This window comes from Aquarana catesbeiana, linkage group LG02 (genome assembly GCF_042186555.1).
Source record: "Aquarana catesbeiana isolate 2022-GZ linkage group LG02, ASM4218655v1, whole genome shotgun sequence".
NCBI lineage: Eukaryota > Metazoa > Chordata > Amphibia > Anura > Ranidae > Aquarana > Aquarana catesbeiana.
The window spans coordinates 107,597,492-107,623,369 of NC_133325.1; the positions used below are offsets into that span (position 1 = coordinate 107,597,492).

Below are 25,878 nucleotides of genomic sequence, written 5' to 3' on the forward strand. Positions count from 1 at the left end.
CAAGATCGCCTGTGCCTAGTGGGTAATGCATGGCCAACACGTTCTCTCCGTTTTGATGTGGAGGATCTTGATGATCTGGAAGGGCTATCAAATAATGACAGCATTAGTAACATGGCTCTCTTTTTCATCCATCTTCACTACTTACCCATCCTCTTACCTTTTAGGCTGAGGATGGTCTACTTGAACAGCGGTCTCTGTGAGAAAAGGACAGCAACCCCATACACCTAGAACCCATAGGCCGTGAGATAGTACAGAATAACCAGGCTGAATGCTGAACCTGGCCGGGGGAAATACTTTAAGGTGGAAGTAAACCCTTCTATTATTTTCAGCCACCGCCATCCTTGGTAAGGGAATAAGGAAGTGAAGCCGTGCGGCTTCACTTCCTGGTTCCGGTTCCCTACTGCGCATGCGCGAGTCGCGCTGCACGTCCTCTCAGGTCCCTGCTGTGTTCTGTGTCTCACAGAATACAGTGGGGGAGGACGGGGTAGGCACCGGAAGTGGCATAGGTCACCGCAAGCGCATTGGTGAGCTATGCCAGGAAGTGGGAGGAAATACCTGTATTAGACAGGTATCTGCTCCCCCCTGAAAGGCGCCAAATGTGACACCGGAGGGGGGGAGGAATCCAAAAAGTGGAAGTTCCATTTTTGGGTGGAACTCCACTTTAAATATATGGGTTTACTTCTGCTTTAAGGGGTACTATGTGATCCATACAGTCCCAAGCAGCTGAGGACAAAAAGGAGAATGCTGCGGTGGGTTCCAGCAAGAACTTATAATTAACCAGTCCTATCAGGTTGCAGGGGTGGAGTCACAAACCAGTGTATTCTGCCATGATGTGCCAGGAAATTTTGCTAAAGCATTGCCTCTGGAAAATTTGGGGTACTGAAGTTTTCCCAGGTGAGCGCAATTTTATGGCTTGACATGTTTGGTAGGCATTCCATTGGGTTTGATAAACCATTGTGCTAATATCATGTGACATAAAAAAATTGCAACTTCTACAAATTATGGTGAAAAATAGGCAATTTTCAGAAAAAAAAAAAAGCACAAGTTTACCTTTGGTAATATGTTACTCCCGTATTTAGGTTCTAACATCTAACCTGTTACTGGTCAGTAGGGATGAGCCGAACACCCCCCGGATCGGTTCGTGGCAGAACATGCGAACAGACCAAAAATTTGCGCGAACACGCGAACCCCGTTAAAGTCTATGGGACTCGAAAGTGAAAAATCAAAAGTGCTAATTTTAAAGGCTAATATGCAAGTTATTGTCATAAAAAGTGTTTGGGGACCAGGGTACTCCGCAGGGGACATGTATCAATGCAAAAAAAGTTTTAAAAACAGCAGTTTTTTCGGGAGCAGTGATTTTAATAATGCTTAAAGTGAAACAATAAAAGTGCAATATTCCCTTAAATATCGTGCCTGGGGGGGTGTCTATAGTATGCCTGTAAAGTGGCGCATCTTTCCAGTGTTTAGAACAGTCCCTGCACAAAATGACATTTCTAAAGAAAAAAAGTAATTTAAAACTGCCTGGCGGCTGTAATGTAATGTTGCCCCCCCCCCCCCCCAGCCCATTACCGGGCCCTTTGGGTCTAGTATGAATATTAAGGGGAACTCTGCACCCAAATAATAAAAAAAGGTATAGGGCCCCCAGGCCCTATATACTCTGAACAGCAGTATACAGAAGGTACCTGGGTTACAAACAAGATAGGGACTGTAGGTTTGTTGTTAAGTTAAATCTGTTTGCAATTTGGAACAGGTACATTTTTTAAGTGTAGCTCCAGCCCAAAATCTATTTTTAAGCTTTTTGGATAATATAGGGAAGGGTTATCATCCCGTAACATTTTTTTTGCTGTCTGTGCCCCTGTTCAGAAGATTTCACCTCACTTTCTGTCCCAATGACAATTGGATTTTGAAAATTTTGGGTTATTGGGGAAACAATGATTGGTGATAAAGCATCAGTAGAGACACCTTTTTCCAATATTAACTCTTACAGGAAAGAATTTCCCTTCCTAGGGGTAGATTTCCTCTCACTTCCTGTTGTCTCCCTCCGTTTGTAAGTAGGAGTCGTTTGTAAGTCGGATGTTTGAAAATAGGGGACCACCTGTATATACTATACGGCCTGCCCTATACACTCTGCGGAAAATTGGGCCTTAGGTGTTGGTGGTACCAGAACACTGTAAGCCAGAATGGGCCCTGCTGTGAAATATTATATCAAGAATTATAATTACATGCCCCTGTTAAACAGGGGCAGAAAAATTGGGCCTTAGGCGGTGGTGGTGGTGGTCTCACAACAGTGTAAAGCCTCACAGATACTTTTGTTGAGGGCAGGAGCAGGCCCTGCTGTGAAATATTAAATCAAAAATTTTAATTACGCGCCCCTGTTAAACAGGGGCAGAAAAATTGGGCCTTAGGCGGTGGTGACACAACACTGTAAAGCCTCACAGATACTTTTGTTGAGTGCAGGAACAGGCCCTGCTCTGAAATATTAGATCAAAAATTGTAATTACGCGCCCCTGTTAAACAGGGGCAGAAAAATTGGGCCTTAGGCAGTGGTGCCGCAACATTGCAACCCCTCACAGATACTCTTGATGAGTGCAGGAACGAACCCTGCTGTGAAATATTAGATCAAAAATTGTAATTACGCACCCCTGTTAACCACTTAACAACCGGCCCATAGCCGAATGACGGCTGCAGGGCGGTTGCTTAACTCTGGGAGGACGTACTATGACGTTCTCCCGGAATTCCCCTCTCGCACGCCCCCTGGGGCGCGCACCCGAGCACATCCGTGACCGCCGGGTCCAGAGGACCCGGCGCATCACGGATCCCGGTAAATGGCCGCTGATCACATGTAAACAGACCGGCGTCATCTGATGACGCCGGTTGGCGTCATCTGATGACGCCGGTTCCTCTCCTCCCCTCCTGTGTACCGATTGGTACACTGTGGAGGAGAGGGAGATGGATGGATGGCTGCAGCGCTGTGGGCTGGATGTGTAGTGCCCACAGCGCTGCACAGAGACATCCAGCCATCCATCCATCCATGCTCAGCCATCCCTTCTGCTGTGCAATACTCTGCAAAGCCCACATTACTCTGCAATACCCCCATAATACTCTGCAAAGCCCACATTACTCTGCAATACCCCCATAATACTCTGCAAAGCCCACATTACTCTGCAATACCCCCATAATACTCTGCAATACCCCCATAATACTCTGCAAAGCCCACATTACTCTGCAATACCCCCATAATACTCTGCAAAGCCCACATTACTCTGCAATACCCCCACAATACTCTGCAATACCCCACATTACTCTGCAATACCCCTACAATACTCTGCAATACCCCCACAATACTCTGCAAAGCCCTGCCATACCCCGCCATACTCTGCCATACCCCGCCATACTCCGCCATACCCCGCCATACCCCGCCATACCCCGCCATACTCCGCCATACCCCACCATACCCCGCCATACTCCGCCATACCCCGCCATACTCCGCAATACCCCGCCATACTCCGCAATACCCCGCAATACTCCGCAATACTCCGCAATACCCCGCCATACTCCGCAATACCCCGCCATACTCCGCAATACCCCACCATACCCCACCATACTCCGCCATACCCCGCCATACCCCGCCATACTCCGCAATACCCCGCCATACTCCGCAATACCCCGCCATACCCAGCCATACCCTGCCATGCTGAGCCATGCTCGGCTGTACTCGGCCTCTGTATGTGGTCAGGCTGTGAAAGTCTCACACATGTGGTATCGCCGTACTCAGGAGGAGCAGGAGAATCTATTTTGGGGTGTCATTTTTGCTATGTACATGCTATGTGTTAGAAATATTGTATAAATGGACAACTTTGTGTTAAAAAAAAAAATGCGTTTTAACCACTTCCCGCCCGCTGGCCGTCATACAACGTCCTTGACTTTGTGCGGGGATATCTGAATGATGCCTGCAGCTACAGGCATCATTCAGATATCAGCTTTTTCAGCCGGCGATTCCCTACACCATAAGAATGATCATAGCGGCTGTTCCACTGCTTGATCGTTCTTACGGGAGGCGAGAGGGGATGTCTCCCCCTCCCGCGCTTCTACCGACTCACAGCTACGATCGAAGCCAGGATCGTTTTTTTTTTTTTTTTTTAAATTTCAGGCTTCCCAGCCTAGAGGTGAGATGTGGGGTCTTATTGACCCCATATCTCACTGTAAAGAGGACCTGTCATGCCATATTCCTATTACAAGGATGTTTACATTCCTTGTAATAGGAATAAAAGTGGTCAAAATTTTTTTTTTTTTTGGAAAAAAGCATCAAACTAAAATAAATAAAGTAAAATGAACAATAAAAAAAAAATAAAAATTTTAAAGCGCCCCTGTCCCTGTGTGCTCGCATGCAGAAGCGAACGCATACGTAAGTCCCGCCCACATATGAAAATGGTGTTCAAACCACACATGTGAGGTATCGCTGCGATCGGTAGAGCGAGAGCAATAATTTTGGCCCTAGACCTCCTCTGTAACTCAAAACATGTAACCAATAAAAAATTTTAAAGCATCGCCTATGGGGATTTTTGAGTAGCAAAGTTTGGCGCCATTCCACAAGCGCATGCAATTTTGAAGGGTGACATGTTGGGTATCTATTTACTCGGCGTAACTTCATCTTTCACATTATGCAAAAAGATTGGGCTAACTTTACTGTTTTGTTTTTTGTAAAGCACAAAACAGTTTTTTTTCCAAAAAAAACGCGTTAAAAAAATTGCTGCGCAAATACCATGCGAGATAAAAAGTTGCAACGACCGCCATTGTATTCTCTAGGGTCTTTGCTAAAAAAACATATATAATGTTTTGGGGTTCTATGTAATTTTCTAGCTAATAAATGATTATTTTTACATGTAAGAGAGAAATGTCAGAATTGGCCTGGGTGCTCCAGAACGCCTGAAGGTGCTCCCCTGCATGTTGGGCCTCTGTATGTGGCCACGCTGTGTAAAAGTCTCACACATGTGGTATCGCCGTACTTGGGAGTAATAGCAGAATGTGTTTTGGGGTGTAATTTGTGGTATGCATATGCGGTCTGTGAGAAATACCCTGCTAATATGACAATTTTGTGGAAAAAAAAAAAAGTAAAAAAAAAACCTTGATTTTGCAAAGAATTGTGGGAAAAAATGACAACTTCAAAAAACTCACTATGCATCTTTCTAAATACCTTGGAATGTCTTCTTTCCAAAAAGGGGTCATTTGGGGGGTATTTGTACTTTTCTGGCATGTTAGGGTCTCAAGAAATGAGATAGGCCGTCAGTACTTCAGGTGTGATCAATTTTCAGATATTCGCACCATAGCTTTTGGACTCTATAACTTTCAAAAAGACCAAATAATATCCACCGATTTGGGTTATTTTTACCAAAGATATGTAGCGGTATAAATTTTGGCCAAAATATATGAAGAAAAATAACTAATTTGCAAAATATTATAACAGAAATGAAGAAAAATGTATTTTTTTACAGATTTTTCAGTCTTTTTTCTTTTACGGCGCAAAAAATAAAGAACCCAGCGGTGATTAAATACCACCAAAAGAAAGCTCTATTTGTGTGAAAAAAAGGACAAAAATTTCATATAGATACAGTGTTGCATGACTGAGTAATTGTCATTCAAAATGTGAGAGCACCAAAAGCTGAAAATTGGTCTGGTTAGGAAGGGGGTTTAAGTGCCCAGTTGTCAAGTGGTTAAACAGGGGCAGAAAAATTGGGCCTTAGGCAGTGGTGGTGGTGCCACAACATTGCAACCCCTCACAGATACTCTTGTTGAGTGCAGGAACGAGCCCTGCTGTTAAATATTAGATCAAAAATTGTAATTACGCTCCCCTGTTAAACAGGGGCAGAAAAATTGGGCCTTAGGTAGTGGTGGTGGTGGTGCCCTGAACCGAAAATATTCATAGAAGCTATCATCATAAAAATTGAGGAGGAATAGGATAGAAACTCAGCATAATAGGATAGTCACTCAGCATATGCAGTCTTCAAGGCATCCCATATCCATAGAAAAATTAATCGGTTACCTCAGCATCAGGTGCTTGGTAGCTGGTGATCCAAGACTGATTCATTTTTATGAATGTGAGCCGATCAACAGAGTCTGTGGACAGGCGCACTCTGTGATTGGTTACAAAGCCTCCAGCAGCACTGAATATGCGTTCAGAAAGAATGCTGGATGCAGGACAGGCCAGTAGCGCAATTGCATATTGAGCAAGCTCTGGCCAGTGGTCCATCCTCAAGACCAGTAACCCAGTGGATGTTCTGGTGGAAAGGTCTCTAAGTCTGATCTTGCCCCTAGATATTCCTGCACCATGGAATTCAGACGCTGGCAATGGTTGCTGGAACCGATCAGACCTGGGCGCTGAGGACTGAAGAATTGCCTGTAGGCATCGGTCAGCTGGCCACCTTCTCCACTGCTCTTTCTGTGACTGAACGAAGTCTCAGCAACACGTTGTCCAGCACAAGGAAATTGTAACCTCCCAGGCTCTGGAAACGCATTGCACAAATCTTTCTGCAAAGCCTCCGAAGATGTTTCATCCTCTGCGAAGGCTGGATAAGTTCTGCAAACTTACCCTTGTAACGTGGATCAAGAAGGGTTGCCAGCCAGTAATGATCCCTCTCCTTGATACCACGAATCCTAGGGTCCTTTCGTAGGCTTTGCAGGATCAGGGAGGCCATGCAGCGTAGGTTTGCAGAGGCATTCCATCCTGAGTCCTCTGGGTTACTAAGGATCACATGATCCTCAACCACCTCCTCCCAGCCATGTACAACTCCATGGGTTTCTGGGGACTGAAAACGATCCCTTGAAGACTGCTGCTGATGCTGAGTGTTATCCTCCACCTCCATGCTGACACAATGCAGGAATACTAGTATCTGGATAAAGGGGGCCTTAAGAGGTAAGGGAGTCCTCCTCTTTCTCCCGCTGTTCTGCCTCAAGTGTCCTGTCCATTATTCCACTAAGCATGCGCTCCAACAGGAAGACAAGATGGACAGTATCACTGATGCATGCACTGTTACTGCTCACCATCCTCGTAGCCTCCTCAAATGGTGACAGGACAGTACATGCATCCTTGATCAGTAGCCACTGGCGTGGCGAAAAAAAGCCAAGCTCCCCTGACCCTGTCCTTCTGCCATACTCACACAGGTACTCATTGATGGCCCTTTGCTGCATGTGCAGCCTCTGCAGCATTGCCAACGTGGAGTTCCACCTGGTGGGCATGTCACAAATGAGATGGTTCTTGGGCAGGTTGCATTCTCTTTGAATGTCAGCCAGCCGAGCACTGGCATTATATGACCGGCGGAAATGACCACACACTTTCCTGGCCTACCTCAGGAGATCCTGTAAGCCAGGGTACCTGCTCAAGAACCGCTGCACCACTAAATTCAGGATGTGAGCCAAACAGGGAACATGGGTCAAGTGTCCCTGTCGGAGGGCGGAAAGGAGGTTGGTACCATTGTCGCCTACAACCAATCCTGGCTGAAGCTGGCGTGGTGTCAACCACCTCTGAGCCTGTCCCTGCAGAGCTGACAGAATCTCTGCCCCAGTGTGGCTCCTGTCCCCTAGGCAGACCAACTCAAGAACCGCATGGCATCTTTTTGCCTGAGTGCTTGCATAGCCCCTTGAATGCCTACGGAGCACGGCTGGTTCAGAGGAGAAATCTCCAGAGGAAGAGGCCATAGAGGGAGAAGAAAAGGAAGGGGTGGAGGAGAGAGCTGTGGCAGAATCACCACTAACATTTTGGAGGCGTGGTGGCGGAACAAGCTCCATCAATACTGCACCCGTCCTGCATCCTTCCCAGCTGCCAGCAGAGTTACCCAGTGCGCCGTGAAAGAAAGGTAACGTACCTGTCCATGCCTGCTGGACCATGAGTAGGCAGTAATATGGACCTTACTGCTGACCGCCCTGTCCAACGAAGCCAACACATTGCCTTCCACATGCTGGTAGAGAGCCTGAATGGCCTTCCGTGAAAAGAAATGGCGTTTGGGAACCTGCCACTGAGGTACCTCACATTCCACAAATTCACGAAAGGGGGCAGAGTCTACCAGCTGAAAAGGCAGCAGTTGCAGTGCTAGCAATTTGGCCAAGCTAGCATTCAGACGCTATGCATGTGGATGGCTGGGACCGAATTTCTTTCAACGGTTTAGCAACTGGGATAGGGAAATATGCCTGCTAAAATCAGATGGAGGTGTACTGATAGCAGATTGACTGCAAGTACTTGGGACACCTATTGCTATACCTTCATTTCTCTCAGTGCAGGTTTCTGAGAGGACTGGAGGTATAGTGGGGTTGGAGAACGCAGCTGATGAGGAGCAAGGAGAGGTCCACCTTTGTTCTTTGATGTGGGTCTTTTAAGTGCTGTTGCCAATGGACTGCATGGGAGGTCGTCATATGTCTGGTCAAGCATGTGGTGCCCAAGCGGCTGCTGTTTTGGACACCCTTGATACGCTTCAGACATATGTTGCAAACAGCAACGGTGTGATCTGCTGCACATGTGTCAAGAAAGGCCCGCACCAAAGAACTTTTCAAAATATGTGGGGAGTCAGCAGCGCCCTGCACCTGCTTAGCTCTGCAGTGTGATGCAATAGGGTGGCTGCCCTTAAGCTGCCCCCTGGAGGGCATCCTACCTCCTTGGAGACATGCCTCCTCCTCCTTCTCTCTTCTATCAGGCACTCAAGTTGAGTCAGTGACCTCATCATCCCCTCCCTCCTCATCACTGGAGCAAACTTGGCAGTATGCTGCAGCTGGGGGAACATGACTGCCAGTTTCTTAAACCTTCTTGGGCACCCCCTCTCTCTAGGTTGACGTTACTCCCTTCCTCAACTGGATACCATCATCAGAGCCTTTAAATCGCTGCGCATCCTCCTGCAGCATGTACCTGACACTGTGGTCAAACAGTTCAAGGGGATCCTCCGTGCATGATGGTAGGGCTAGGGAAGGAGTGACCGTTGACATGGAGCCGATGGAATAGGCCGCTTTGGCAGCTGTATTGGCAGGCAAACTACTCTGAACCTGGGTGACAGAGGATGAGGAGGATGAGGACGGCTTTGCTATCCATTCCACCAACTCTTCTGCATGTTGTGGCTCAATAACACGGCCAGCTACAGGAAAAAAGGACAAGCGTGCACCACGGCCACGTGCACCGTGTCCACGCCAAGTACTGTCATATCTGTAATGTTTGTAACGTTTGGGTACTATCGACTGTAGACACAGAGCCTGCTTTCCCTCTTTTAGTGGCCTGTGAGCGTCTGCCTCTGTTGGGGGCCTTCCAGACTTGCTGGAAATTTTGTTTAGCAAAAAAACACTACACTGCATTGTGTACTGTGTACACCACCAGGAAAGTAGTAGCAACTGCACTAGGGGTGCACGATACTGTGTACACCAACAGAAGTATAATAACAACTATGGGTGCACTGTATGTATTGTGTACACTACCAGAAAAGTAGTAGCAACTGCACTATGGGTGCACAGTACTGTGTACACCAACAGAAGTATAATACCAACTATGATTACACTGTATGTATTGTGTACACCACCAGGGAAGAAGTAGCAACTGCACTAGGGGTACACGGTACTGTGTACACCAAGAGAAGCGTAATAACAACTATGGGTGTACTGTATTGACCACCAGAAAAGTATGAGCAACTGCACTATGGGTGCACAGCACTGTATACTGTGTACACCGCCTGAAGTATATAAGAAACAGTACACCAGGAACGGCCTGCAGTCAGATATAGCTAAACTGGATACAGAGGATATATATATATATATATATATATATATATATATATATATATATATATTAAATACACTGCAGCTAACTGAATAACCTGCCTGCCAGAAGTTTATTAGAAACAGTACGCCAGGAACGGCCTGCAGTGAGATATAGCTAAACTCTATCTGTATATATATATTAAATACACTGTAGCTAACTGAATCACCTGCCTGCCTGAAGTATATTAGAAACAGTAACCAGGAACGGACTGCAGTCAGATCTAGCTAAACTGGATACAGTGGATATATATATATATATATATATATATATATACAAGACTGTCTGTATATATATTAAATACACTGCAGCTAACTGAATAATCTGCCTGCCTGCTCAATCTAAATGACACTCTCTCTCCGTCCATGCCAACAACACACTACATGAGGCCGATGTGCAGGCGGCCTTATATAGTGTGGGGCGTGGACTTAGTCCCCCTGAGCCATGATTGGCAAAAAGCGCCCTGCCTTTGGCCAATTATGGCTCTCTTAGCTGAGGGCGCTGCGATTAGCCAAATCATGCAGGTCATGGTGCATGCTCTGGCCTATCATCATACAGCAATGCACTGCGCTCCCGCATTAATATTCCGCATTAATCTTCAGTTGCGAAGGGGCGAACAGCCAATGTTCGAGTGGAAAGCTCATCCCTACTGGTCAGCATCCCAACCCCCGACAGCATGTGGGGGATGCTCTCCCTGCACCCACTGTCACATTGTGAAAACAGCGTGGCTGTGCAGGGCTCCAGTCGCACAGCTACATCATAAACGTCAAAAAATATTAAATGCACATTTTTTTCACCTGCACAATTATGTGCATTTATTTTATTTATTTTTTAAGATGAACTTAGCCTTTAACCACCTCAATTCCGGCCACTTTCATGCCCTTCCTGCCCAGACCAGCTTTCAGCGCCATTGCACTTTGAATGACAATTGCATGGTCATGCAACACTGAACCCATATGAAATTTTTTCACACAACTAGAACTTTGTTTTGGTGGTATTTAATCACCACTGTTTTATTTTTTGCTATATAAATGTAAAAATACAAAAAATTTACAGATTCTTTCTGTTAGAAAATTTTGCAAATAAATACATTTCTTTCCTAAATTATGGCAAAATGTATTCTGCTACATTTCTTTGGTAAAAAAAAAAATAACCCAAATGAATGCATGTTATTTAGTCTGTGCGAAAGTTATAGAGTCTACAAACTATGGTATATACACTATATTACCAAAAGCATTGGGACGCCTGCCACATGAACTTTGATGACATCCTAGTCTTAGTCTGTAGGGTTCAATATTGAGTTGGCCCACCCTTTGCAGCTATAACAGCTTCAACTCTTCTGGGAAGGCTGTCCACAAGGTTTAGAAGTGTGTCTATGGGAAGGTTTGACCATTTCTCTAGAAGCGCATTTGCATAGTTGCCAACATTGTAAAAAAAAAATGTGGGACACTTTTGTGGCTGTAGGCCGAGCTGTCCAATAATTAGGGGGTGGGGCATTCGTCAGCAGGCGTGGCCTAGCAAAAATATACAAGTGCGGCGTGCGAAGCGTGCCGTGGCGAAAAATGGGCGTGGTTTACGCGAGGGTGTGGTTATAGTCTGAGATGAATGAGGGATGGAGAGGGAGAGAGGGGGAGAGAGGGGGAGAGGGGGAGAGGGAGAGAGGGAGAGAGGGAGAGAGGGGGAGAGGGAGAGAGGGAGAGAGGGGGAGAGGGGGAGAGGGAGAGAGGGAGAGAGGGAGAGAGGGGGAGAGGGGGAGAGGGGGAGAGGGATTAAAAATATGTGTATTCTAGAAAGTTTAACAATCAGCAGATAAAGATACTCCAAACACCTGGTGTTAGCACTTCAATCATCCCAGCACCATGGTTGTTATGGTGTCAGGATGATTGAAGTGCATTATTTCTATTATTACATTGTAATATAAAATGAAATCATTCAACTTACCATAATGCAGAATCAGTGGGATCCCTGAGCGTGTCACTAGCCACGTCGCCTGCCACCAGCCGTCCGTCCTTGCTTCAGATGTCCGAGCAGAGTCCGTCCTTGCATCATGTGCCCCCAGCGGAGCCCCCCCTTACATCAGATGTCCCCAGCGGAGCCCCCCTCATACCAGGAGTCCCCGGCGGAGCCCCCCCTCACACCAGGAGTCCCCGGCGGAGCCCCCCCTCACACCAGGAGTCCCCGGCGGAGCCCCCCCTCACACCAGGAGTCCCCGGCAGAGCCCCCCCTCACACCAGGAGTCCCCGGCGGAGCTCCCCCTCACATCAGGTGTCCTCGGCAGTGCTCCCCCTTACACCAGGAGTCCCCGGCAGAGCCCCCCCTCACACCAGGAGTCCCCGGCAGAGCTCCCCCTTACACCAGGAGTCCCCGGCGGAGCCCCCTCTCACATCAGGAGTCCCCGGCGGAGCCCCCCCTCACATCAGGAGTCCCCGGTGGAGCCCCCCCTCACATCAGGAGTCTCCGGCAGAGCTCCCCCTCACATCAGGTGTCCCCGGCGGAGCCCCCCCTCACATCAGGTGTCCCCAGTGGAGCCCCCCTCACATCAGGTGTCCCCAGTGCCCCCCCCCTCACATCAGGTGTCCCCAGTGCCCCCCTCACATCAGGTGTCCCCAGTGCCCCCCCTCACATCAGGTGTCCCCAGTGCCCCCCCCTCACATCAGGTGTCCCCAGTGCCCCCCCCTCACATCAGGTGTCCCCAGTGCCCTCCCCTCACATCAGGTGTCCCCAGTGCCCCCCCTCACATCAGGTGTCCCCAGTGCCCCCCCCTCACATCAGGTGTCCCCAGTGCCCCCCCCCCACATCAGGTGTCCCCAGTGCCCCCCCCCTCACATCAGGTGTCCCCAGTGCCCCCCCTCACATCAGGTGTCCCCAGTGCCCCCCCTCACATCAGGTGTCCCCAGTGCCCCCCCACTCACATCAGGTGTCCCCAGTGCCCCCCCACTCACATCAGGTGTCCCACAGCGGTGCGCGCGCCCCCCCCCACCTCAGAAGTGTGTCCGCAGCATGGCTAGAACCCCCGCCCCTTTCCATATCAGACTGGCAGCGGGGCGGGGGGTAGGCGGGCCGAGGCGGAGCGGGGCGAGGCGGCGACGCAGAAGCTCCGTCTAGCCCCCCCCCAGCCGTCTTACTGAACTTCAATAAAATGGCGTTGTCTCCGCCGGCCGCCGACCTCTAGCGGCGGCGGCGGTTTTAAAAATCGGGAGCCGGATTTTTCGGGACATTTCCCGGGACACCACAAATTCGGGAATGGAGTCCAAGTCCCGGGAATGTCCCGGGAAATCCGGGACAGTTGGCAACTATGCATTTGTGTCAGGCATTGATGTGGACGAGAAGGCCTGGCTCGCAGTCTCCGCTCTAATGCACCCCAAAGGTGTTGCTCATCCATGTCTTTATGGAACTTGCTTTGTGCACTGGTGCGGAGTCATGTTGGAACAGGAAGGGGCCATCCCCAAACTGTTCCCACAGAGTTGGGAGCATGAAATTGTCCAAAATGTCCTGGTATGCTGATGCCTTAAGAGTTCTCTTCACTGGAACTAAGGGGCCAAGCCCAACCCCTGAAAAACAACCCCACACCATAATCCCCCCTCCACCAAATGATTTGGACCAGTGCACAAAGCAATGTCCATAAAGACATGGATGAGCGAGTTTGGGGTGGAGGAACTTGACTGGCCTGCACAGAGTCCAGACCTCAACCCAGTGCTGTCTTTTGGCCTAGGCCGACAAGGCCCAGGCCTAGGGCGGCACTTTGCAGGGGGGCGGCAAGAAAGCTGTTTGGGCGTGCCTGGCCGAGGGGAGTAGAGCGACTGGCGTCCCCATACTGGCTGCATTCCATCTGACTGGCGGAGGCGGAGCCTAATGCTCCGCCTACCCTCCTGCTTTCGTTCACTGGCTGCATCTTCTCCAGCAGAAATTAACAGTGCTCATTTCTGCTATATTTTTATGTTTGGATCTCATCTGGATTTTTTTTAGCAGCTGCCTATATGCTAGATGTTTGTTTGATTCTCACTCCATTATTTCCACTATTTCCTAAAGCATTTTGTTCATGTCTATTTCAGTTAATTTATATTACTATTGTAATGTGCGTGTGCCAAGCAGCCAATCACTTAGTGCTCCATATGTAAATATACACATCATGATGTTGCAAAGTGATCTATGCTACAAACTCATTAAAGTGGTGTTCCGGCCGAAATTATACTTTTTAAATAAAAATACCCCTATAATACACAAGCTTAATGTATTCTAGTAAAGTTAGTCTGTAAACTAAGGTCTGTTTTGTTAGTTTATAGCAGTAGTTTGTTATTTTATAAACTTACAGCAGGCCGTGGCCATCTTAAGTGTGGGCATTTAAAGCCAGACTATATTTCTTCCTGGATCTCATCCTTGCAGATCTCGCACATGCTCAGTGCAGCACAAGCAGTGTAATAGGTTTCAGGTCAGGTTTCCATAGCAACGACAGTTTCAGAGGAAGTTGCTGCCCCTTCCCAGAAGGCACTGCAAACAGGAAATGATGCGATGGGCCGCGGCCAGGGAGGAGGAAGTGAAAAATGAATACAGCAGATACACAGTAGGTGCTGAGAAAAAAAATTTAAAAATATCCAATTCGTTTACAGTGCACAGTTTAGTGAGGGATGCTGAAGAGTTGTAAAACTGGGTGGAACTCCACTTTAAATAGTCCACATTCAGTGAAAGTTCATGCACTGCAAACTTTGCAGTGCATGAACTTTCACTGAATGTGGACTGTTTAATGAATTTGCACTGATTTTAGCATGTGCAAAGTGCTCATGCATGCTGCAATGATTTCAAACTCATTAAAGAGGAGTTCTGCCTCCCCCCGTGTTAAAATTTAAAAGGTCTCTTTCACATGGGCGGTCCTCCCGATGGACTCAGCTTTGCTCAGCGGGGGATCGCTCCCTTGATCCCTGCTGAGCAGGCAGATGACAGGTCCATCTCCACTAACTGTGCAGGGACATACCTGTCAGAGCCCCGCTCTCCTCTATGGGGGGATCCGATGAAAATGGATCCACCTGTCCATTTTCATCCGATCCGATCTACCAGACGGATGGAAAATCAGGTCTCCATCCATCTGAATTTTGCAGACAGGATCGGATGGTAGCGGGTGTCAGCAGACATGTCACCGCTGACATCCACCGCTCCACAGGAGTGAATGAAGCGTCCGATCAGGTCTGCCTGAAAAAGTGACAGACTGATCTGATCGGACAGCCCATGTGAAAGGGCCCAAAGTCAGCAGCTACAAATACTGTAGCTGCTGACTTTCAATATTAGGACACTTGCCTGTCCAGAGTTCCCACGATGTCGACACCCCAGCCAATTTGTGGATTGGCTCTCGGGTGCTGTTGGCACCATTATGTCACGTTCCCTACTGCACATGTGCGAAGCACGCTGCGCTTTCTGAATGGCGCGGCGGAGGAGGGGGTGTGGTTTACAGATTATAGGGTGGGTCTTAAACAGGAAGGGGTGTGGCCTTGACAGGGAGGGGGGTGGGTCATATTTAAATTAGGGGGTGCATGAGTTCAGTCAAGCCTAGGGCAGCACAAAACCTAAATACACCACTTCCTCAACCCAATAGAACACCTTTGGGATGAATTAGTGCAGAGACTGCCAGCCAGGCCTTCTCATCCAACATCAGTACCTGACCTCACAAATGTGTTTCTGGAAGAATAGTCAAACATTCCCATAGACACACTCCTAAACCTTGTGGACAACCTTCCCGGAAGAGTTGAAGCTGTTATAGCTGCAAAGGGGGGAGCCAATTCAATATTGAACCCTATGGACTAAAGGCCCATACACACGATACGAAAATCGGAAGTAAAATTTCGTCCGACGAACGATCTGCTGATTTTTGGATCGTTAGTATGGTGCTTTCGACAGCTGATTCCAGCTTTTTGTCAGACAAAAGCTGGATGTGCAGACTATAAGATTGTTGTCGTACGTGAGCTCAACATCCAATTTTCGTTTAATTAGTACGGTTTTCGTACAAAAAAAAAAAAATCATAAAAGCAAGACTACGCATGCTCAGAAATGAAAGAATACATACAAAACTATTCAACACATGACGTCACTTCTAAAGTTGTATTCTGTTGTACGAAATTTTTCGTATGGTGAGTAACCTCTTCACTTTTGACATGAGACTAGCATGCAACAAAAAATGGACAAACTTTCAAACGGTCGTCCGAAAATCTAATCGTGTGTACGAGGCTTTAGACCGGGATGCCATTAAAGTTCATGTGCGTGTAAGGTCAGGCGTCACAATACTTTTGGCAATATGGTGTATACCTAAAAATCAATCCTGATGTACTGACTACCTATCTCATTTCTTGAGGCCCTAAAAAAAGCCAGGACAGTACAAATACCCCAAAAATGACCCCTTCTTGGAAAGTAGACAGTCCAAGGTATGAAGCAAGGGCCATGGCAGGTTTTGTGAAGTGGTCGTTTTTTCCCACAATTCTTTGGAAAATTAAAGCGGTGTTCCAGCTGCGATTTTTTTTTTTAAAGTCAGCAGCTACAAACACTGTAGCTGCTGACTTTTAATAAGGACACTTACCTGCCCTGGGAGCCCGCAATGTCGGCCCCCCCCCGAGGCCCCATCCATCCATCGGATTGGGTGCCGGCGCCGCCATCCTGACGAAGGGGAACAGGCAGTGGAGCCTTGCGGCTTCACTGCCCGTTTCCTACTGCGCATGAGCGAGTCGCACAGCGCTTTGTGAATGGGCGGCTGTCTTCTCAGACACACACAGCTCCCAGAAGACAGCGTGCCCCATTTCCCAGGAGGCAACGCGAGGGATGAAGAGAAGGAACAGCTCCGCAGAGAAGGAAGTGGCAGATTAGGACGACTGCCTAGCAACAGCCATTTCTGGTAAGTAAAAAAAAATTTTTTTTTCAAATGTTTTTTAATACATTTTAAATAGACTGTTAATGTATTTTTTTTTTTTTTTTTTAGGCTGGACCTCCGCTTTAAGATGAAATTATTATTTTTTCCTACAAAGTTGTCTTCATGTGACAAGTGTCCACATTAGGAGATTTCACCTTTATTCCTTTCCTGGTGACAACTCAGGATTTTACATGTACAGTGCTGAATACACACGATAAGGATGGACTAGCCCAGACTCCCCCGCCGCCCCCGCACTGTCTCTGAACACCATGCTGAGGGAGGAGCTCTCATTCTATAGCCACCCAGCACATACACAGAGCCCCGCCCACCGCAGGAGAACGGCGAGCCTAGGCGCGGAGCATGCCGGGAACCCCAGCAATGGGAGGAGTCGCCTGTGACTCTGGGACTACCGTTCCCGGCATCCCTTTCGCCTTCCGGTGTGATGACGTCGGGGCGCTGTGGCTGGGAATGGAGTAGGATGATGTAGGCCTGCTGTGTGTTTTTCTGTCTATGGACGTGGCGGCCTGTCGGGGGCTTCTCTCTGGACTCCTCACCTGAGGTAATGTGAGACAGCTGGGCCTCTGCTGAGTCCTCTTTACGTCGGGCCTTGTTCTTGTATCCATGGAGAGGGGAAACTATGCTGGTCGTACTGTCCTGCTGGGACTGATAGTTCCACAATAGCTGGAGGGTTGCCTGTGCGCCTCTTTTAGTCGCAGCTCAGGCGATGTGTTTCTTCAGCCCAGACATTTTATTTCCTGTTTTGGATAGAGAGGGAAAGGACTAGAACCTCTGCCAGGTTTTGCTGCCATTGGAGAGATTCCTCCACTTCCTGTCTGATAAAAACAAGGTTGTCCCCAGGACAGGAAGTGAGAAGAAATCTCTCTAATGGTGCCCTTAAATGCTTTGATTTTTAACCACTTGCTGCCAGTGAGACGCCTATGTGCGGCGGTGGCAGAGAGGACGGGCTTTAACCACCTCAGCCCCGGAAGATTTGCCCCCTCAATGACCAGGCCATTTTTTGCGATACGGCACTGCGCCCCTTTCACTGACAATTGCGCGGTCGTGCGACGTTGTACCCAAACGAAATTGACGTCCTTTTTGCCCCACAAATAGAGATTTCTTTTGGTGCTATTTGATCATCTCTGGTTTTTATTTTTTGCACTAAAAACAACAATAAAAAAAAAAAAAAACACAATATTTTGTACTTCTTGCTATAATATCCCCATTTTTTTTTTTTTCAAAAAAAACAAATTTTTTCTCAGTTTAGGCTGATATGTATTCTTCTACATATTTTTGGTAATAATAAGCGTATATTGATTGGTTTGCGCAAAAGTAATAGCGTCTACAAGATATTGGATAGATTTATGGCATCTTTATTATTTTATTTTATTAGTAATGGTGGCGATCTGCGACTTTTATTGGGACTGCGGCATTATGGCGGACACATCGGACACTTTTGACACATTTTTGGGACCATTATACAGCGATCAGTGCTATAAAAAATGCTTTACTGTGTAGATTTCACTGGCAGGGAAGGGGTTAACAGTAGGGGGTGATCAAGGGGTTAAATGTGTTCCCTCTCTGTGTTCTAACTGTAGGGGGAGGGGACTGACTAGAGGGGATGACAGATCGCGGTTCCTAGCTTGTAGGAACACACATCTGTCTCTCCAGTCCAAACGGGGATTTGTTTGTTTTCACACACGTCCCTGTTCTGGCTCTCATGCTCGCGCATGCAAGCCTGCTATCCCCGCTTAAAGGGCCGATGTACAGCTACGACGGTTCGCGGGAACGTGCGACCTGCTGCAGTATAATGACGGCGGCTGGTCGGCAAGTGGTTAACCATGTCGGCCTTGGAAGGTTTTACCCCCCTTTCATGACCAGGCCATTTTTTGCTTTACTTTAACCGACAATTTTGCGGTCGTGCGACGCTGTACCCAAATAAAAGCGATGTCCTTTTTTTCCCCCACAAATAGAGCTTTATTTTTGGTGGTATTTGATCACCTCTGCCGATTTTATTTTTTACGCTATAAACAAAAAAAAGCGACAATTTTGAAAACCCAAAACAATATTTTTTACATTCTGCTATAAAACATTCCCAATAAAACAATCTAATTTCTTCATCCATTTACACCAATATGTATTCTGCTACATATTTGTGGTAAACAAAATACCAATAAGTGTATATATGGATTGCTTTGCACAAACGTTATAGAGTCTACAAAATTGGGAATATTTTTATGGAATTTTTTTTTTACTAGTAATGGAGGCAATCAGCGATTTTTAGCGGGACTGTGACGTTGCGGCGGACAAATCGGACACCTAACCGGCGGTTTTGACACTTTTTTTTTTTTTTTTTTTTTGGAACCAGTGATGTTATTACAGTGATCACTGTTAAAACATATGCACTGTTACTGTACTAATGAGACTGGCAGGGAAGGGGTTAACGCCAGGGGCGATCAAAGGGTTAAGTGTGTCCCTAGGGGGTGCTTTCTAACTGTGTGGGGGTTGCTCTGACTGGGGAAACAGAGATTTGTGTTCCTGCCTACAAGATCTTTATGTTCTCCCCTGTCAGAACGGCGATCTGCCTTGTTTACATTGTTCTGCCTCTCTGGGGAGCAATTGCAGGTGGCTGGCAGACATGGCATCTGGCGGACCCGCTGATTGACTCTCCTTCTGTCCAATCAGCGTGCGCCCCCAGAGGCTACTGCACGAAGCGACGTACAAGTACGTCGTTTCATGCAGCCGGCTCACCTTGCCGCAGTAAATGTGCAGAAGGCGGTCCGGAAGCCATTAATGTCCACATGTTGCACATATGTGTCCATGACGCATAGGTTTTCTGGGAGCTGATTGCACGCTCCCAGCACAGTGACTGAGCTGTCAGAGACAACTATCAGGCCGTACTATTGATTGGGAGCTGGCGGGACCGGCTCCCTATCATGTGACTACTGTGACAGCCAAAAACAGTGGTCATGTTATCAGTCAGTCCCTCACAACCTTTAGGCATACAGACCCCTTTAAAATGTAGTCAAAACTTTTTTTTTTTTTCATTTTGGATAAATGAGCTAAAAGAGGGTTGTATCCCCCTGCCAGATTTTTTTTTTTTTATCTGTGTCCCATTGGGGATATTTACCTTCACTTCCTGTCCCATAGTCAAACAGGAAGTGAGAAAATTCCTGCAAATTAACCACTTGCCGACCGCGCTATAGCAAAATGACGGCTACAGTGTAGACGGCCTGTTCTGGGAGGGCCTCATATGCCGTGATGTCCTCATATCCCGTGATGTCTTTTGGACACAACTGATCACAGATCAGGGTAAAGAGCCAATCACAGCGGCTCTTTACTACATGATCAGATGTGTCCAATCACAGCTGATCACGATAGAAACACACTTGCCGGTTATCGGCATTCCTTTCCTCACACTGTCACAGCATGAGGAGAGAGCTGTTAATGGGCTAGTGCAGTGATGGCGAACCTTGGCACCCCAGATGTTTTGGAACTACATTTCCCATGATACTCCACTACACTGCAAAGTGCAGGAGCATCATGGGATATGTAGTTCCAAAACATCTGGGGTGCCAAGGTTCGCCATCACTGGGCTAGTGTGAAAGGGGACATCTGCACTGATCATCAGTGCCGCCTCATCAGTGAAGGAGGAAAATTACCTGTTTGCAAAACTTAAAAAAAAAAAAAGTTTCTTTATATTCTTTTTTTTTTTTTTTCTTTTTTTGATTTTCAGTCTTTTTTTGTTTGTTTAGCTCTATTTGAACAAAATGATAACAATTTCATAGGGGTACATTGTTGCATGACTGCGCAATTGTTGTCATTCAGGCTAGGTTCACACTGCTGCAGTGCGAATTTAGCGCGATTTTGATCCGATTGCGTTGCAAATTTGCATTGCGAATTCTTTGTGTGTTCTTGCGATTCTACTGCAAATTTTGCAATCTATGGAGCTGAATTCGCATTGCACACGGATCAAACTCGGACAGGACCCTTTTTTTACGCAGCTTAAATTCGCAACGCATTGATGTGAACAGCACTCATGGAAAACAATGTTATTAAAATGACTTGCGAATTTGAGCGATCGCAGCGGCTCAAATTCGCAATAAAATTCGCAGCAGTGTGAACCTAGCCTCAAAGTACAACAGTGCTGAAAGCTGTAAATTGGCCTGAGCAGGAAGGGGGTAAAAGTGCACCCCCCCCCCCCTCGGTCACCAGTACTAGTGTCCCGATTGGAAGACTTCCCCTCTATTACTGTTCTGGTGTCAACCCAAAGTTTAGGCATTACTTTTACTTTCACTTTCAATGATGAGGGTGAATCTCCCTAACAGGGGCACAGATAGCAATGAGGACCTAATAGGTGTTCTAATTCTTCTCTGCTTTTTCCAAAACTAAAAAAAAGTTTTGCCTTTAGTTTCACTTTAAAGTGATTGTAAAATCTCTCCTTTAAAAAAAACAAAATACAAAAATAACAAACATGTTATACTTAACTCCTCTATGCAGTTGGTTTTGCACAGAGCAGCCCAGATCCCCCCTCTTCTCAGGTCCTTTTTTGCTGCTCCTGGCCCCTTCCTCCTATCACGTGCCCCCACAGCCAGCAGCTCTCTATGGAGGGTGGACTAGCTGATTGGCCAGAGGGGGAGCCAATCAGCGGGTCAGATGCGATGTCCACCGGGACCTGCTGATCATTCCCCAGGGGGGCAGAATGGCGATCTGCCTATGTAAACAAGGCAGAGCGCCGTTCTGACCAGGAAGAACACAGTGAGCTTGTAATCCTGAATCATCCAGTCAGTCCACCCCCCCCCCCCCCCCCCCCCAACACACACACACGCACGCACAGTTAGAAAGCATCCCCCAGGGACACACTTAACCCTATGATCACCCTTGGTGTTGACCCCTAACCTGCCAGTGTCATTCGTACAGTAAGTGCATAAATTTAGCACTGATCACTGTAATAATGTCACTGGTTCCCAAAAAAGTGTAAAATGTCGCAGTCCCGTTAAAAATCGCTGATCGCCGCCATTACTAGTAAAAAAAAATAAATAAAAATATCCCATATTTTGTAGGCTCTAACATTTGTGCAAACCAATCAATATACACCTATTGGGATTTTTTTAACCAAAAATATGTAGCAGAATACATATTGGCCTAAATTGATGATTTTTTTTTTTTGGTGATCAAATACCACCAAAAGAAAACTCTATTTGTGGGAAAAAAAGGACATCCATTTTATTTGGGTACAATGTCGCACAACCGCGCAATTGTCAGTTAAAGTAACACAGTGCCATATCTCAAAAAATGGCTTGGTCCGGAAGGGGGAAAAACATTCCGGGGCTGAAGTGGTTAATGAAAGCCATTCATGACAGTTTGCTTATATAATATCATGTGATTGCTATGATTGTCATAGCGATCACATGATACCACTGCCGCTCACAGCAGCCAGGTATTGAGCACTGTGATTTGCTGTGTCGTTCAGATCACGCTGCTGCACGCCCCAGGGGGCAAGTTAGTGCGGATGTGCTAGGCGACGTATGGGTAAGTCACCTAACCTTTAGCTGCCGCCTGTCCACAGTAAATGTACTGTGGGCGGTAGAATAAAGGGATGCCAGGCAGGAAGAGGTTAATAACCAATCAATGCTGTCATCAGGGATGAGCTCAGGTGGGTTCAGACACTAGTCTGCACCTACCTGAGCTATCCCATAGGGAGCTGCCAAAGTGGACAGGCAGTCATGCGTTGAAGAAGCATTCCTCGCATCACAGCCTCATGTATGAATTTATGTAGCCGTTACAAAATCTTTATAATAACTGAAACATAGAAGAAAATGCATGTAAAAAAAGGTGAAGTAAAATCAAGAATTACTTTATTTATTACTAAAGACAAAACTTTTTTTTCTGTGGAGAAGGATTAGAACACCTGTCAGTTTTTATTGCTGTCTGTGCCCCCATCAGGGAGATTCACCCACTCTTTATTCCTGTTTAGCGTAATCAGTGAAGAAAATTCTGAACTTTGGATTGTCCCCTGAACAGGGATAGAGGAGAAATCTTCCAATGGGGGCACCATTTCTGGTGACCCAGTTTCAACACGGGATTCTGTCACTTTGGAGAGATTTCATCTCACTTCCTGTTTTGGCTATGAGGCAGGAAGTGAAAGGTAATCTCCCTTAAAGGGACACTGATGGCAAAAAAACTTGACAGATGTTATAACCCTCCCTTACTCTATTCTAAATGGAAAAATTTTTTTACCTTTAGTTCTACTTTTAAGATAAGATTTGAATTTACTTCAAAATAAAATGTACTTCCTTTTTAATGTTTTATTTAGATGCCTTATGTTGAAAGATATTTTGCACCACGACACCTTGATTCCTCCCTTGAACCTTGTTTGAAGAAGTCCAAACTTGACTATTCAGAAATATGCAAGAAAACTGATGTGTTCATACCACTAGAAGCACCATCAGAAAAAGAGAGTTCATCAGGGTTCCCAGAGACTGGGTACTATGGATCAGTCAAAGGTCAACATGAAAAACCAAGTTTCGGTAAAGATTCCCAAATCGGTTTGGACAATGAAGCAAAAAGAGGATCATCTAGGAATTACAACTCTGAAGCTCATTTTAGTAGGAAAGAGTCCAAACTTGACTATTCAGCATTATGCAATAAAAGGAATTCTGAGGTGTTCATACCACTGGAAACACGGTCAGAAAATTGTAGTCCGTCAGGGTTCTCGGAGAACAGCTACTATGGATCAGACAAAAGTGAATATGAAAAAGAAAGAGACAATGAAGATTTTCTAAATGATTTTGACAATGAGTCCAAACCTGAAAACTCAGCGTTAAGTAAAAAGAGGAATACTGAGGAGTACAAACCACTGGATCAGAGTCCATCGGGGTTCTCGGAGACCAGATACTATGGATCAGATAAAGGCAAACATGACAAATCAAGAGTCAGTGAAGATTTCCAATATGGTTTTTACATTGATAAAAAACCAGGACCATATAAAAATGACTGCTCTGAACCTACCCTTAGTGGGAGTGAGGACAGCAATAAAAACCAGCAAATCTTGGGACTTCCTAAAACAGACAAATGGAAAAATAACAATTCCGAGGCAGCATTTTCAGAAACAAGTACAGCTTTTATAGGACCACTTTACCAGCCCCCTCCTCAAGTTGATACTTTATCAAGAACCACCAATAATGAAAACAGTAAGTCTCCCTCCTTCAGGATTACAACTGTGATATCGGGGAAAGCAGCAGATAAAACAAAGAGTGAGGGTGGGATGGACTATGAGATGTGGCAATTTTACAAAGAACTTCATCAACTTGAAGCTGCTACTGATGACCATAATGTCATTCAGACAACTGATAATAGTCAGCAGCATTGTAACTCCCACCAGAGCAATGCACCAACAATCCAGGAGGTCAGAGATCATCATAACCAAAAACCTTCCTCACAGCCTTGTAAGCCATCAGCTCTGATTCCTCCCAGTTATCTTCCCACTCCAGCTCCAATCTCACCAGCTGAGCATTCTACATTACTTCCCATTAATAACCAGGTTTCTTGGGATAGGCCAGTGCCAATTGATAGAACCAATTCTTTTTTTGTAAGTCAGTCATTGCCACCTCCATGTTTTCAAGGTCCTCCTCCACCTACCTTTGATAGAAGCAATTCTTCTTTTGTAAGACCGTCATTGACACCTTCATCTTTTCAAGGTCCTCCTCTACCCACTTTTGATAGAACCAGTTATTTTTTAAGCCAGTCATTGCCACCTCCATGTATTCAAGGTCCTCCTCCACCTACCTTTGATAGAAGCAATTCTTCTTTTGTAAGACAGTCATTGACACCTTCATATTTTCAAGGTCCTCTACCTGCTTTTGATAGAACCAGTTCTTCTTTTGTAAGCCAGTCATTGCCACCTGCAACTTTACAAGGTCCTTCTCTACCTGCTTTTGATAGAACCAATTCTTCTTTTGTAAGCAAGCCATTGCCACCTCCATGTTTTCAAGGTTCTTCTCCACCTGCTTTTGATAGAACTTATTCTTTTTTAAGCCAGTCATTGCCACCTTCACGTTTTCAAGGTTCTCCTCCACCTGCTTTTGATAGACCCAGTTCTTCTTTTGTAAGCCAGTCATTGCCACCTGCATCTTTACAAGGTCCTTCTCCACCTGCTTTTGATAGAAAAAGAAATAGTTCTTCTTTTGTAAGCAAGCCATTGCCACCTCCATGTTTTCAAGGTTCTCCTCCACCTGCTTTTGATAGAATCAATTCTTCTTTTTTAAGCAAGTCATTGCCACCTCCATGTTTTCAAGGTTCTCCTCCACCTGCTTTTGATAGACCCAGTTCTTCTTTTGTAAGCCAGTCATTGCCACCTGCATCTTTAGAAGGTCCTTCTCCACCTGCTTTTGATAGAACCAATTCTTTTGTAAGCAAGCCATTGCCACCTCCATGTTTTCAAGGTTCTCCTCCACATGCTTTTGTAGGAAATCATGGTCCACTTCCTCCAAGACACAACTATCCATTGACTTTCCCAGTGGAAGATGACATGCAAAAATCGCCATATCATGAAAATGAGAAATATGATTGTGTGAATGATGAGCATCCAGGGCCCACAACTCAGGCTCCATGGCACAGCTCACATGTGCTGCCTGAAAACAGGTTTAGCCCTCAGGGTAGAGGTTTTACAGAGTCATTTACTAGACCATCTTTTGAATCCTCACAACACGCAAATCAGCGGGAAGACTTTTATGAACAGAAAGTTAGACATTTTGATGAAACATCACCCCAAGGTGGCAACGTGTTTCATGAACAATATCCTCCTAGATTCAGGGATGAAGCTAAATGTACAGATTCAAAAAGAAAACTGCTGCTTTTAAGGGGCGTCCCAGGGTCAGGGAAAAGTACACTAGCACGGTTAGTATATATATAATTAATCTTTTTTCATTAGGTTGTTTTATGGCTATGGCCTCTCTAATGCAACATATAAATAGGAACTATGAGTAATAAATAAAATAAAAATGACAGGTATGTTACACAAATGTTATGGCAAAAGTCACTTCAGACACTCCTGTATGCTTTATTAGTGGAATAGATAATATTCCCTTTCAGCATGTATAATAGAGAGAGTGATTTACAGTAAAACTATGCTGAGCTTAAAACGTATGTACAGCCATTATAGGGTTAAAACCTGTCGGGTTATATTTTATCTCAGAGATGCAATTAA

General features: G+C 46.1%; 1 protein-coding gene across 1 annotated transcript in view; it reads left to right on the top strand.

The window, feature by feature from the left end:
- The first annotated feature begins 17,053 nt into the window (after nucleotides 1-17,053).
- LOC141127132 (uncharacterized) overlaps nucleotides 17,054-25,878 on the top strand; it is a 40,886-nt gene continuing 32,061 nt past the window's right edge. Inside the window, exons 1-2 of the mRNA XM_073613343.1 lie at nucleotides 17,054-17,229; nucleotides 22,987-25,568. Of these exons, the coding sequence (XP_073469444.1) occupies nucleotides 22,987-25,568 (2,582 nt within the window). The 5' untranslated portion in view covers nucleotides 17,054-17,229. The remainder of the gene's footprint in view (nucleotides 17,230-22,986; nucleotides 25,569-25,878) is intronic.